Source organism: Channa argus, chromosome 1 (assembly GCF_033026475.1).
Source record: "Channa argus isolate prfri chromosome 1, Channa argus male v1.0, whole genome shotgun sequence".
NCBI classification, from domain to species: Eukaryota; Metazoa; Chordata; class Actinopteri; order Anabantiformes; family Channidae; genus Channa; species Channa argus.
In genome coordinates, this window is record NC_090197.1 from 49,289,104 (window position 1) to 49,304,266 (window position 15,163).

The 15,163-nt window shown below is 40.5% G+C and overlaps 1 protein-coding gene across 2 annotated transcripts; it reads right to left on the minus strand.

Annotated features, from left to right (window-relative positions):
* Positions 1–599: 599 nt before the first annotated feature.
* On the minus strand, positions 600–14,136 carry rel (v-rel avian reticuloendotheliosis viral oncogene homolog). 2 transcript variants are annotated; one of them, XM_067529273.1, is made up of 11 exons: positions 14,018–14,136; positions 13,497–13,535; positions 12,410–12,549; positions 12,143–12,291; positions 11,240–11,331; positions 4,754–4,894; positions 4,027–4,131; positions 3,601–3,819; positions 3,423–3,488; positions 3,220–3,294; positions 600–3,087 (listed from the first exon to the last, which is right to left on the minus strand). In XM_067529273.1, the coding sequence occupies exons 1-11, from the start codon at positions 14,022–14,024 to the stop codon at positions 2,192–2,194; spliced, it is 1,929 nt and encodes a 642-aa protein (XP_067385374.1). In that variant the 5' UTR covers positions 14,025–14,136; the 3' UTR covers positions 600–2,191. The 2 variants fall into 2 exon arrangements, with proteins under 2 accessions (XP_067385374.1, XP_067385384.1); XM_067529283.1 differs by lacking the exon at positions 13,497–13,535 and having other exon boundaries at positions 14,018–14,109.
* Between the last annotated feature and the right edge of the window lie 1,027 nt (positions 14,137–15,163).

Consider the following 15,163-nt stretch of genomic DNA (forward strand, 5'->3'; position numbering starts at 1 on the left):
TGAAGCCCAGGTTGCTTCCGGTGGGTCAGGGGATCACCTTGCACACCCCCAATGGTGTGTGAGTGTCACTGGCTAAATGAGAAGTAACATTGTAAAGCACTTTGGATAAAAGTGCTATATAAGCGACCAAGTCAAACCATTTTAGAAAAAGTTTTAATCACAATTATTTAGACATGGGAACTTTAAACGTTTTATATAAATTACTTTTTTAAAATTGTGTTTGTATATTGCGTTGGTTTCCTCCTACAGTTCAAAGACACACGTTAGATTAATTGGTGGCTCTAAAATTGTCCCTAGGTGCTAATGTGATTGTGAATGGTGCAGGGTACATGGTCCAGGGTGTCTCCCACCTCCCACCCAATGACGGCTGGGATTGGCTCCAGCCCCCCGTGACCCTGAACAGGATAAGCAGTTAAGATGATGGGTGGATGAATGTTATGCTTTGAATAGACTCGGTATAGAAAAAGCAACTACTCATCTATTATTTTCTTACATCCTGACACCTCGTTGTGCCGTATCACATTCATAAAAAATGTTTGGATGTTCTGACCACTTATGTCATGTAAAAATACAATATAAAAATGAAGTGACAAAACATATGGAACACAAACTTCCTTTATTTAGAAATGATTCTGTAGAAAATAATGGCAAATCTTACAAAGGATTCATCAAAAAATTACTTTCATTTAAGCCCAGTAAGTTTCTGGAAGGCATATAAGTAAGAAAACATGTTATTTGGCTGATTCGTGACTAGAGGTGGCAAAGTTCCCAGTGTCTGTCCATCATCAGCCATGTGTCCTAGAAAACTGCTCTTGAGCAGGGCGCTTTCTATCTGCAATAATTTGAACAAATGAACGCATAAAATAATAACACAAACTTGACATTGATGTCTAAACTGGCAGAAATGCTCTGAGAACTCTGACTAACATGTGATCACTGGTATGACATAGTCATTACAAAGGAAAGACAACTGAATGTGCTTCCTCCCACTTCCTCAATGGAAATTTCAGTACCTTGCCAGTTCTTGAGCGTTTCAGCAAGGGTATTTGCTTTCACTCTCAACTTTGGCTTACATGAATGTACAGAGTGCACTTAATAGTTGATACTGACACACATCAACTGACAGGTATAATATGTATAATTATTTTACAAAGCAACAAAATGTATGATAATAAGCTGTTCAAAGACCATAAACAATTGTGACTATACAGTATGTTGACAGTGAATTCAGCTTCACCTGAGAAAGACAAAATAAGAAAGTAGTACATTCACTTCTTTGTAAATCTAACTTCGGCTTGAAACCATCAGCGTGTCAATTGATGAGATCATCATCATCCTCACTACGACTTAAGGGGTCTTAGCCTTACTGAAGCCTGTAAACTCTTTTTGATTAGTTTACAGAAACACCGGCAACTGGAAAGCAAACCAATCAGAGAATTATGGGGGATGCAACTTTGCACATGTAAAGTTGCCCCAACACAGGTCTATGGTTTGTACAGAATAGCACTGTACACCAATCAACACACAAAGCATCATCAATTAAAAACTCGATATAGTTCTGTATCTGTATGCTCTATTTCATGACTCAAAGTTGCCTAGAAGTCCAATTTGGTTGACAGTTTCGGTGAGAAATGTATCATATCGCCAATTAAAAGTGATCATTTTTGGCCACGGAGCAGCATGGTGGTGAAGTGGTTAGACGCTGCCACATAATAGTTAGGAAGTCCTCGGTTCCAGTCTGGGCCAGCTGTGGCCTTTCTGTGTGGAGTTGGTGTCGGTTTCCTCAGGTATGCCGGATTCCTTCCACAGTTCAAAGACATGCACGTTAGGCTCCCTGATGACACTAAATTGGCCGTAGGTGTGAATATTAATTGTGAATGGTTTGACTATTTGCGCATGTCTGTCTGTGTTGGCCCCGAACCCTGAAAAGGATACGCGGTTAAGAAAATGGGTGGATGGATATTTGGCCAAATGTAGGAAGCGATTTCTTTTTCTGGATACAAAGGCAACTGGCTGCTAATCATTTTGGTCTCATCACCACGGATGTAATAACCCAAGCAAATCCCCACTGACCCTTATCATCCCAATGTGGGGGAAATCTTCTGGCTTCGTGGGGCTAAAACAAGACCAATGCACTCCTTTGAGCCGCTTGTGGTTTTTTTTAATCAAAACAAAACATATTTTTCTGCTTTTAGTTGCCTTGCCGACCTGATTTGAGCCAGTCAGCCAAAGTTGCAAAGTGAGTATCCGAGCCCATGCCGTTGCTGGAGTATGGACTCTGCAAATTTTTAAGAGCACTGCCGTTGCCACTACCATCTTGCCTCATTGGATCCATGTTGTTGCCATTGCTCATAGGACGAGGAAGCAAGTTGGTGTAAGTGTTTCCTTGGCTTTCTCTTGGAGAGTGCATGATAGAAGCATTGTTTTCTTGCCCCATCTGGGATTCCTGCTTCAGCTGGAAGCCAGTCTGAGACCCTCCTCCATACAGAAAATCCCCTTCAATTTCTTCTAGAAAGGTGTAATGGCCAATGCCCTGTGATACCCCTCCACCTCCAGGCACAGACCCATTAAAGGTGTTCTGGACTGTACTGAGGGTACTGAAATTCGGCCATGTAATCTGGAGACCCTGATTCTGGTTCCCCAACTGGTTCTGGGCATTGGTCTCAGAAGTCAGCTCATCCCTTTGGTGTGGCAGGTGGAAGAGAGGCTGGGACTCCGGCTGGCTCATTGCAGAGCCCTGTGGGGCTGTATCCAAGCACTGCAAGTCCCTCATTGAGAGCTGAGGGAGGGTGTTATTTTCGGTGCCGTGCTCCACTCTGTGAGCGTAACTAGAGCCACGGGTTGGCTGCTGTTGTCTGCTGCTAGTAGGTCGTGACACATTGCTCATGCCACCAGACTGGTTTATGGTAACAGTGTCCATTGAGAGTGGTGGGTTGGGATTTGCCCACTGATGGCTGATTTGTAAATTAGGAGTCTGCTGTGATATCATTACATTCTGCGAGTTGGTTTGGTAGGGCTGGTTGAACACACTAGGTTGTTGCTGCATTGCTGGTTGGGGCTGTTGCCTCTGGTACATGTTGCTGAGGTCTGGAAAACATATGAAACCATAACATACATACATATGGTGACATTTAATGTGATTGTATATCTCTGTTATCCTAAAAAGGATGAAAATATGATATTTGTTTTACACATCATTGCTGATCATTGCTCAGTTACCTTTCTTCATGTGAGCCATAGTACTCTGTGACACTGCCTTGGGCCTGTTCATAACCAGGCCAGCAAAAGGACCATCTAAAGACCAGAAACCTGCGTTATAATATATACAGGTATATATGTACAAAGTACATGGTAATACAGTACAAGTATTAGTCTTATGATCTAAACATGGGTTGTGCTGTTCATGGTGACATATATCGTACTTGACAATCCTGATATCTTCATCAGATGCTCTCTTCTACGCTTCTTCTCATTGTAGCCATAAGGATCTAGAGCAAACACAAAATGTTCACATTCATCATCTGCATCTAACTGGGCCCAATGTCCTGGAAAACTCACCAGGAAAATACCTGGCACAGACAGAAGACAATCCTTGCTCACCTTTGTCATCCGGCAGATATCTGAAATCCATCGGTTCGCTCACTTCCTGATCAGAAGGCCGCCGGAGCTGCATGTGCACAGTGATGGACTCTGTAATGGAGGTGTTATAGTACTGCGGAGTTTTGAAGACGATGGCAACTTGGCGATGGACATCGGCTTGGGAGAAGGAGCCTTTGGCCTCCCAGCCATCTGAGGAGAAGAACCGCACCTCGATGTCATCTGGAAGGAAAGAGGGTAACAGGAATAGAAACTAAATGAACAGGTTGGACAGAGATGGGCACTGTGAAAAGCAAAGAGACGTGAATCAAGATGAACAAAGATGCAAAGCTCTGTGAAAAACTATCTATATCTAGAGAGAGAGAGAGAGAGAGAGAGAGAGAGAGTAAAATGTGTAAAATAACAAAATACTGCATTAAAAGTTTGTACCTTTCTGTACTTTGTCACACAGTAAGAAAATTTCGTCCCCTCCCTTAACACTGCCGCTGTTCCTGTTGACTCGGCAGATTCTCAGCTCTGCTGTGTTCGGGGCCCCTGGTGATTCAGAAAAAAAAGCTTGTAAGCATTTAACCAGCTTTTTATTAACAAACCAGCTTTATGAAATCAGTATAGATTGTTAATTATTTGCTTCGGCTTAGAAAAAACAAAACAAAAACAAAACACAGCCAGCTTACTGTTAAAACCTCACCAGGTTGAGTCACATGCCTGTTGTCAAAAGAGGAAGTGCTCCACGGTAACAGTTTGTTTGAGGGTAAGTGTCTATATAGAACTTCCTCTTTCTCAGAGTGTGTGAGGAACACTGAACTAGTTCACTAAGGGCAACACTTCAAACCGGACAAATATACACAGGTCTTGCAACAAACGCTTACGTGTACGGACAGCTGCAGGTACATGAACTGCATGTGTAAACACATGCAATTGAGATGCTTCCTATTTTATTAGTATTGTTAGGGCCTTATATAAATAGGAGGAGGTCATAAAGGTTTTTAGATGGTGCGAAATGAAAAACAACATTTCTTTACTGTTGAATCATTAAGCTGATACCCGAATTCAGATAACCCGGTTTCCCTTAAATGTTTTTCGTGCAGCATCGTTATATTCTCGACACTGCTCCAGATTACATCAGTGTGAACATAGACACAGCGGAGTCACTCACTGTTGTCGTAGATGGGATTGGTTACAATGGGGTTGAGTGACCGCGTGTAGTGGCCATGCTCGTCCTGCAGGAAGACTTGGATGCACAGGCGAACCACGTTCAGGTCGTAATCCTCTGTCTGCAGCAGCTGCTCACGTGGCACTGAGGTCACAAACACAAAGCCATACACAAACATAATTTATTAAATCCAAAATATTTAATTGCAAAGTTAACACATTTCTTTACTAGTACGACTACTAGTAATAATACCAGTACTATTACCACACTATCAACTTCACATATCAAGTTTAAAAGACATTTTATTGCAAATAGATGGTTGTATTAATACAAAATTATTACTACTACTACTACTACTACTGCAATTTGCAGTTGTTAGTCTGGTTAGAACTAATTTGAATTTTTTGTATGTTAAATTAATTTGCAATTTAACTACCGCTTTCAAAAGAATATTGCTGAAGACTTCCATGTGTACTACAATGGAATAGTCATTTAAAATAAAGTGCAAGTACAAACAATGTTTGGATTAATCTTTATAACCCCAAAAAGCACAGTTAGTGGAGCTGCTTTCTGTAAAAAGAAGACTGAATCTTTTACTATTGAATCTTTTCCAATGACAACATACAATGTAGATGGTACGTTGTCTAAATGTTCTCATGGCTCTGTCAGTTCATCTGTAGGCTGAAGAGTCCCCAAAACCTCAACTTCGGATCAACATAAACACGTCACAGCCTACATTCTCATCTGCACACATTCACTCACACACACATAGATGTAAATACGTGCGCGTCACACATCCCGCCCTCAGAGGCAACACTCAAGAACACACCTTGCAGGGAGAGATTATAGAGACGCCCACACTCTGAGACACAGACACACACACACACACACACACACACAAGGCTTTCTGCCCACTTTCTCTTCCTCCGTCTCTCAATTTCAAACCCATCATCCCCGCCTACAATGTGTCGCTGTGGTGACGCTCAGAGACGTTACCTCAGGATGGAAAGAAGTGTATGCTTGTGTCTGTGTATATACGGCAAAAGAACTCTGCACGAGTGACCATAGTGACTCCTGACGTGTGTGAAAGTGGTAGAACAAGAGTGAAACTCAAGGTTTAAACTTTTTTGAGTACTAATGCCCCTTTCAAGAGCATAATACCCTAACAGTACTTCAACACACACTAGTATACAATAGAAAACTGCAGTTATGATGAGGGAAACTCCCCATCCTTTTGAATGTGTGAGTGGACATGTTCAGTGCAGACACCTAGTTAGGTATTTTTTCTGCTCTGTCTCTGCATGCACTGCTGGCACCAGCCATTATTCAACTCAAGGCTCAAGTCCAAGTGAAGTCAAAGGTCACAAGTGCAGGTATGAGTCTGCTGTGCCTGGTCAGGAGTCATCCAGGAAATGAATAACAAAAGAAAAGAGCACAGCCACTACTAACACGTCCCTCCAAACATGCTCCTTAAAGTATTAATGATTAATAGTACAAAGACGAAAGTTCTCTGCTGTTGACATGAAGCTCCAAGCTGTACTCACAAGCTCAGATTCAGCCAAAATATGTCTGGCTGTAGCTTTTATTACGATGTCATATTAGATTACATATGGCATTCAGGGATTTTTTTTCTGAGAGCTTATATGTGTTAAATATGAAGCTAGAGCCAAGAGAGAGTTGGTTTGCTTAGCAGAAGAAAAAAGTGACAACAAATGTGCAGCAGCTTATTTGAAACACATTAAATCGGTTTAAACCATAGAAAATGAAATGTACAAAAGAAGAGCAGCGCTAGTCTCTGTTCCCTATTGACTTAAAGTATATAAATTCTCATTCTTGTTCATGAGACTTCATGAGACTACAGACTACTTTCCTTTAAGCCAATTGAGTGGTATTGAACATAAAAACAATTAGGAGTTCGGATGGTTCAAAGAAAAAAGTTAATGAAATAGGAACAATGTTAATAATGTAAATGCCTAAAAGTCTATATTGTGTATTGATACTGTATTTAATTGAAATTGCACAGTGTTGATTTAAGCCATTTAAAACCTTTTAACTAATGCATACATTCATAATAGGACATATACATATAAGTATCAGATAAGACACCTGAGGAATTTTTCACTAAGACATTTGCTTAACATATTTCCACAGACACATAAGGCATGAAGGGACTATGCTCACTGTAAAGAGGAGTCTCCAACAGTAGGAACAGAAACAATAACACTATGAAATTCAATCTAGCAGTTTCTGGGCTTAAATGCTTCTGTGCACAAATCAAATCCTGCAGCAGCAGCATTCCGCTTTGCTCTATTTCACATTTCTGTTTGGTCATCGGGTTTGTCTTCTGTAGGTGTCACAGATAGACACACAGTGGAGAAACTGAAGGAGGAAGAAGTGAGGCCTCGCTTGTGTATGAAAGCAGAACTGTTATATCAAATATTCATGGAACATATTAAGTTGGTCTGTGTGCGTGAGTGTTTGTGGAATTGGCTACTGAACGAGATAGAGGTTGGACAGGTGCAGGAAACTAGGTTGTAGGTGAAGCAAGGGGCGAGTGAACATGTGTGGTAGAAAAAAAAAAAACCATGCCGATGGTCCCCAGCCACCCTGGCTGCAGGAAGCTGCAGCTGCAGGTTGGCGGGGGGATTGGGGGGGGGGTGTCATTAGCTGTCGTGGTGACGGGGACAGTGATGACGGTGTGTGTGGGGGGGGTCCTTTGGGTGGGAGGTAGAGTGTGGGGTAAGTGGTTAGTATGATGGTGGGAGAATAATGTGAGAGTGAGAAAAAAAAGGGGTGTTAGGTGCCAAGCTTCACCACAAACAGAGTCTCCACTGCATGACTCACAATTTCATCATATAAGAGGTTAAAGCCGAAGCAGAGTCATATATTTTAGTGACATCACACATGCATTTGCCGTAGCCCACAACAGTGCATTTCAACCAGACAAAGAAACTTAAATCTGTGTGTTTGCTTTACAGAACTTAGTGAAGCTGCTTTAAGGCTTAACAAGTCTTCAGCATGACGTGGATACAACTCTACCTCTGGCAAATATACAAAAGACCGAGAAGCGATAACAGAGCAGTGATAACCGTTTAGATAGAAAGTGGGAAGCTTAGCATTGCCTTTAAAACAATTTTCTGTGTTGACTAGGCTCAAATAAGGGCCAACAAGCTTTTAGAACTATCTGATAATGCTAAGAAAGAATTTGTGAAGAAAAGGAAAGAATTTCCAACACATTTTTGCACAATTTACATTATCAGTTAAGCTACACAAAGACCGTAATTGATATTCCTCTTTATTAATTTAATGCTTGACCATGTCTCACACATGGTGGTATCCAACCACAAGCTTTGAAATAATTTCAGCAACTCCATAAAATCCTTTCGCTTACTTTTGCTTGGTAAGACTTAAACAACATCCCTATCGGACTGCACGGACAGGCCCTTTGCTTTAAATAATGATGTAACGTGTTTTTTTGGGGAAAAAAAAAAGAACTACTCTGAAAAGAACTACTACTGTTCTTTTCACTACTATGTGAAAAGAACACACAGTAGCCAGGTCCAAGACCACGACACTGAAATGGGAGGAAATAGTAATATAGAAACATATTACTACGTCACAGACTGTATTCCGTTCTGTGTCATCACCAGAAATCGGCTTATTACTAACAGCGTGAGAGTGACCTCATCTATTTACAGATCTCCAAAGATGTCAGATATTCTACATACACTTGCACTGATATCGTTGGGAGGCCACTTCACTTGCATGAACAGACGCGAGATCAAAGAGGCTTTTTATGTGCGAGTGTGCAAAGCGTGCTAGGGCCATGGAGGAGAAGGGGGAGGGGGGGCAGTTTATCTCTCCCTGATGCAGGAAGCAGCTGAGTTTCGTAGCAGAAGTGAGCTGAAGGGAGGGGAAGGTGAAAAAAAGCCAGCTGGCCATTCCACCGCCTGTAAGAATACGTGATCTGTTTCTGCGATGGGGGTGTACCTGCAACCTGACTGACAAGCACCACATCATTGCTCGTCTATATCCGTCGAGTCGAGACTGAATCTTTGGTGCTATTATTGCTTTTAATTTTAACTAGAATCATCTTGCACTGCTGGTCTCAAAGTTAGCAGTCAGATATTCGAAAGACAGTGTGTGTTTCCATGAAGCTGTCCCCAAATCCACCCTCTCGACACCGTTATCATGACGATGCATAACCAAAAAGTGCTGACATTCCTTATGAGTTCATTCACACTAGAAGTCAAAGCTGGGTTATCTAGTCAGCCTTTAGGATGAACATTCAGGAAACACTCCTTTTCAAAGAAAAGCACCATCAAAAATGACAAACTGAATCACATTAACTCAATTTCTCTTTAAGCACAACAGAGCATTGTGCAATATCAAGGAGTTGCCCGAGGACGATGTGTCTCAGCTCACAATACTCAACTACATGACCCTCGACCATGGAAATCAGACACTCGAATATCCTGTAAGTCTGACTGCTGCTATTTCCACGTTCAACTTCTAACAAGGCCACAGTTCCATTTTAGTTCCTTAATTACGATACTATCAAACAGGTAAAAGAATAGAGATGTGGTCATATATGGTGAAGTTCAGTAGGCAGAGTAAAAGACTAAAAATATCAGCGAGGGTTAGGGGTTTCACATCACACAGGGGCCGTGTCTATCACAGTTTCGTGTTTTGTTAACTTACTTGTCTGTGAGAGTCTGTAAACACTAAGGACATAAATGTGAATAATCAAGTTAAATCAAGCAGTTTCAATGGCCACATTTGCCTCCTGCAATCTTAACAACACATGATCATCTTGCAACATATCTGTAACAACCATATTATCTACAAACACAGAAAGCGAACCACATGTCTGAATAATGCTGCTCATAAACCTTCAGTTTTCCACAGACCTGTAAGCATCCTACCCTACTTTTATCATCATCTCAGAGCTGGGGAATCCCCTCTTTCCACCCCCCCCTTTTAATGAATCCTACATTCCCAGCTCTCACGTGGCCTCCTGCAATGTGCTGCAATGAGCAACTGAGACCAAGAATGGGGAAGTAGCTCAACGCCTGTTTGTACATGAGAACCGCTGCCTTTCTGTCTGCGCCCTAAACTCAGAGAGGAAATGGCTTCACTAGACAGTGCGGTGTTACAGAGAGCGGATTTTTGATTCGGTGTCAGGAAAATATTCTCCACTGCCTGACGACTGGGTCAACGAGCATTTGAAAACAAGTCTTTTGAAGTGTTTTCAACCAGCTCAACAGTAGCAGCAACAGGAAAAGTAGCAGCATCGACACATGTGGATAAAACAGGAGCAACCAGAAGCAATAATGAGAGCAGCACAATTTAGATTAGTACATTTTACTTCTATACCATTTGTCTAGTGTTAACACTGAAATTGTAATTATATGTTAGTGAGTATAATGGCACAGATGCAAAAATAACATTTATTTCTGAATACTTATATTATTATTTGTACATTTCCCTTTTATAGTTTAGTAATATATGAATAAACAAGTTAAAGCCGTGCCTTGAATTTAGCAAATGATCTGAGTAATGTTGAGAGAATTGAGTTTCTAACATTTTCCACAAGACCTGAGTGCAGCGGCTGAACAAAGGTGGACTTACTGCTTATAATTTCAACGTTTCTTTACTAAGAAGAAGATCACGTCCTACTTTTAAACGTTCAATGCCCTCTTCGTGCAAAGACATAATTCGGCAGTTTGTGGTCATATTTAAGAGAATTACTCTTTATTAGCATGTTGCTTGGTTTTTGCATCCAGTTGCACTGACTGACATGTGATCATCAGTGGCATGTTAGCAGCCTGGCATTAGCATGGCTGTACCTAAGTGGAGCCTCACAGAGAGCTGCCAGCATGGCTGCAGGGTCCTGGTTCTTGTCTCACTGTCAGTAAATCCAGTAAGACTGTAGAAACCATTGGTCCGTCTTTTAATATTCTCTAGAAAACCAATCGGCTGCTGATCATGTAATTCTTCACTAATGGATCATCAAGAAATTATTGATTTCTTTCGACAGAATTTTCTCTCTTTCTTCCTCCCCAACTTCCTTAAAACTGTTGTTGTTTTTAACAAACTTAACTAAATAGGATTCACCATTTAAAAAAACAAACAAACTACAGGTTGTGTGGTAATAGGTGAACACATGTCCACGAGTGCAAAAGTAGTAGTAGAGTAGTACTAGTTCATAGTTTGTAATCGTTTTAAAGTTCTGTTGATGCTGGACACTTGAATAACAAGAAAAATATATAATTTTGCTGCAGTCATATCTTTTAAACTTTACCCTTTAGTCTAATTTTATTCATTTCAGTATAAAACATTATCACATTTGGTTTTTCTATCGGAATACTCTTATCAGCAACTGATGATAAAAAAAAAAGGTCAAGCTCTACAACTGACACGAGTAGGTTAAAACCATGGGTGTCAGTGTGTATTTACAACATGGAAAGCTGGAGTATGAAGACTCACCGTTGAAGGGGTTGATCCCTCTGGTAATCCTCTGTACGATTGCCTCTTTCACCTCCCTTCTCCTTACACACTGGATCCCCAGATTCTGGAAACTGTGTCAACAACAAAGTGAGACTCTAATGCAACAAGCTGATTTTAATAAGCAAAACATGTGGTGCCACACCTGAGTGACATGTGATCTAGAAAACAAAAGGATGCTGTTGTGTATAAAGTCGTGTGTAAAAGGTCAAAGCAGTGATGCAATTATTCCAATCTGCCTGGTTGGGCTAGTAAAGCACATTAAGACACACATAGCTTTTGCACATGATTTTCTGATCATGTTTGATCCAGATTATTTTTCTACTCACATACAGGAAGTCTGGAATTGTTGATTAATCCAAATTTACTACAAAAGTCCATGAGGGATTTGCAAATTATACACCAAAAAGGATACTGACTCATTCAGTCTTGCACATATGCTCAAGTACACACACACCAACAGACACACACACACAAACACATGGTGTTTTCTCGCTCTAACACACAGTATATATGGGTGATGTCACTTGGGGAATTCCCATATTTCCTCATCACAGACATGGTTTGACAAATATGCTTTGTCTGTGTGTATGTAATGTGCTCTATGAGTTTCCTTTATTATATCTGAGAGGTCACCAATTTACATTGACTGCCTTCTGAAACCGTCAAGTGAAAAATTAGATACTGTTAATAGAGAGCAAACTGCTATTATGTTGTGGTGGGTATGAAAGAGAAAGAGTGCGTTTACTTATTTTGATGACATTATGCTGATTAAGATTGAGACGGAGGGGATAATTGCTGCGATTGTGATGCTGAAAGTGATGTCAGTGAACACTAGAGAGTGCGCAGGGATAGATGTGACGTGACTGTGGGAGAAGAACTCACGCAATCACTCTGCGGTCTGGTCCAAACTCCGCCTCGTAGAATCCATCTTTGCAGTCCTTCCCCACCAGGTCATGTGGATGTGGCCGGTATGGCTCATTTTTAGTCACCAAGTACACACGCACCTTCCCTTTACCGCAGTAATTTAGGATCTGTGGAGGATGAGGTTACTATATTGTCATTTGAGGATACATATATCAATCCCATGCATGCAAACATATTTAATACTAATACAGGCAAGAATCTTTGGAAGAGTTTAATATGATTGACCTGTACACTCGGGTAAGTCCTGTTGTTGTCAGAGCTCTTCTCACCGGGGATGCTTCCAGCTGACCGACCCTCACACTTGTACCTGAAGCGCATGCCCCTCTGTTTAGGCTGCTCGAAGATCTGGATTGCTGGTTCGGCCACTACAGGAGCACAGACGCGGAGATGTTGAATGGTGAGTGGTGAATGGGTAGGAGCTGATCTTTTTTTTTTTCATTAAATACACATCCAGTTGTGCTCACATACAAATGCACACTGAATTACATCATAATGTAACAAAATTTGGTTGAAAATTATAAATTTCATTCATGTCTCTACGTATCTTTATCAAGTGTTCAGTTATGCTTTTTATTGAAATAGCTGCTGACATTTGGCTGAAACCTTATATGTAACCTAGAGGTCTACAAATCTTTCAGTTTTTATACATATCCATCACAGCTAATCATCAAATCAGTGTTTAGCATGAAGACAAGCTTCAAACTCCTTTGTGTCCAAACCAAACCACAAAAGTTTTCCAGTACTACTTTTGACCATTTTGCATTAAAACAAAATCTGCCCCACATGATGTCAATGCAAGACAGGAACTTAGTCTGATCCAGGAAGTGTTTCTGTTTTTGCCATACAGTGTTTCCAGTGATTTAACAACACAGAAATTTGGTTTTGTGGACGTGACAGCTGAGTGACAAGGACGTATGTCGAAGGGACACACACTGATGCTACATATACCAGTAAGAAACAAGTTAGGTAACATTTCTGAAATAATTAAGAAATGGAGCTCGGCCATGTCCTGCCTTCCTCATTTTGCAGCTACTTCAACAAACACAGAACTGAAACATGTTGTAGCTCACACACACACACACACACACACACACACACACACACACACACACACATATTTATATCACATGCCAACTAGCACACCACAAACTATAAAGATGATTATTACAAGGACCTCTTCTTATTGCTTAGGCTACACTCTGACAAAAAAGGCTAAACAAACCAAAAAATGAGGAAGTGAGTTGTCCCTAATATATTCAGTTATTTTTATGGCTTGTGGAGACAGGCAGTAGAAGTATTAAAAATTACTTACTTAGGTGTGATTCGCCCACTATCATGGCGGGCAAAAGGACTGAGTAAGAAAATGAGACAAATAAAAACAAATTAGAAAAAAAAAAAAAATATATATATATATATATATATATATATATATATATATTTAAAAACCGTGTTGTACAGTAGTAACGACCTGACAAAGTGATTACATTTCACTCGGACTTCGTTCTATTATTTTTGTAAGTCTACTCAGTTGTACTAAAGTTGTCTTTTAATTCCTAAAACTACTACAATCCCCCTGTCAATCATAGCAACAAGGAGGGAGTTTCACTGCTTTTAAACAGAATGATAATAAATCCTGTCAAACAGCCTCTAACTTCAGAATGAAGCGCTGCCATTTTTTTCTATTTAGACCCAACACAGACATATAAACACTTAGCCGGACTGGAGAAGTGTTCTTAAAAATCACAGCTTTCATGATGAGTACGCTGTTCTCTAACCTTTCATTCCCCATTTTCCCGTTGTTATTATCGAGTTAATAAATGTATTGCTACTCACCAGCCATGTTGCAAACACACCCACACGCACACGCACTCCCTTTTCGGCCGTACCGCCGGTTATTGCGTCTCAGAGAACAAGGGCTTGAATGAGTGACAGCCAACAGGAAAGTAATATTTGTTGGGAGAGATTAACTGGGGGGAATTCCCCCGCGTCCCCGCCCCTCCAGCTCAAGGACCAATGAGAAGTTAACGCCGCGTGAGTCACAGCAGCGCGCACCGAGGTAGGACAGAATGAACGTCAGCGGCGTGTGACGTGTGACGCAGAGCGTGGAGGCAGTTTCAAACACAAACGTGAAAACAGAGAAAAATCGTGTTGCAGGACAAACGGGGCGAATGTTTAGGTTCGAATTCAAGAAGGAACAAAACGTACGTGAGCTTTCGAGGCTCTTGTTCTGCAAATTTACTTTTGTCTTATTAAAATATATAATACGATATTATGGACATGCAGGTAGCCTAGCATTAGCCTTTTCACCAAAGTTTAGATTTTTTTAGATCACTTCATTAAAATTAACTAACAAATAACTATTAACCCCGTGAATAATGTCATACTGATGCAAGAGAAGCATCTAGATCCATCTATGGTTCATCTAAACCAGCAGCTACCTGTTTGCCTGCATAAAGTTTGGTCACATGCAATGTTACTTAGAAGCAACATTGGTAACAATAGACATGAGACTAGTTTAAATGAAACTGCAAACTCAAGGCTTTTTTATGCATGTTAGTTTCCCTTTGTATTATCAAGTTCTTAACCATAGAGATTACTGATAGAATAAAAAGCCTGTTGAGTAGCTTCCTTAGGACAGATTGAGTTCTTCCAGTATATGTAAAAATGCACATATCTAAATGTTCACTTTCTTGAGCAATTTACGACATTCTTGTCCATTTCGATATTTAAAATTCTTTTTTGACCACTGAAACAAGATCTGGCATCAATCCTACCATAATAGTCAGTTTAGTAGGCTTAATTAACTCCAAAGAAACACATTATCAGATTCAATGGATAAACTCATGTAATCATCATTTTTTTAGTTAACAAGAATAACATGTTTTTCAGTACTGAGAACTGACACGGCAGGGAAAACATGGCATGTGGGTCAGAGATCCATCCTATTACTACTAGCACGTGTAAAATACAACCAAATGT

What these genes read in the sequence shown, in the direction of transcription:
- rel (XM_067529273.1), bottom strand. An exon ending in CCAGACCGCAGAGTGATTGC is followed by an intron (nt 11,332 to 12,142) that starts GTGAGTTCTTCT and finishes TTGTTGACACAG; the next exon opens with TTTCCAGAATCTGGGGATCC. An exon ending in ATATCTGCCGGATGACAAAG is followed by an intron (nt 3,489 to 3,600) that starts GTGAGCAAGGAT and finishes TGTTTGCTCTAG; the next exon opens with ATCCTTATGGCTACAATGAG.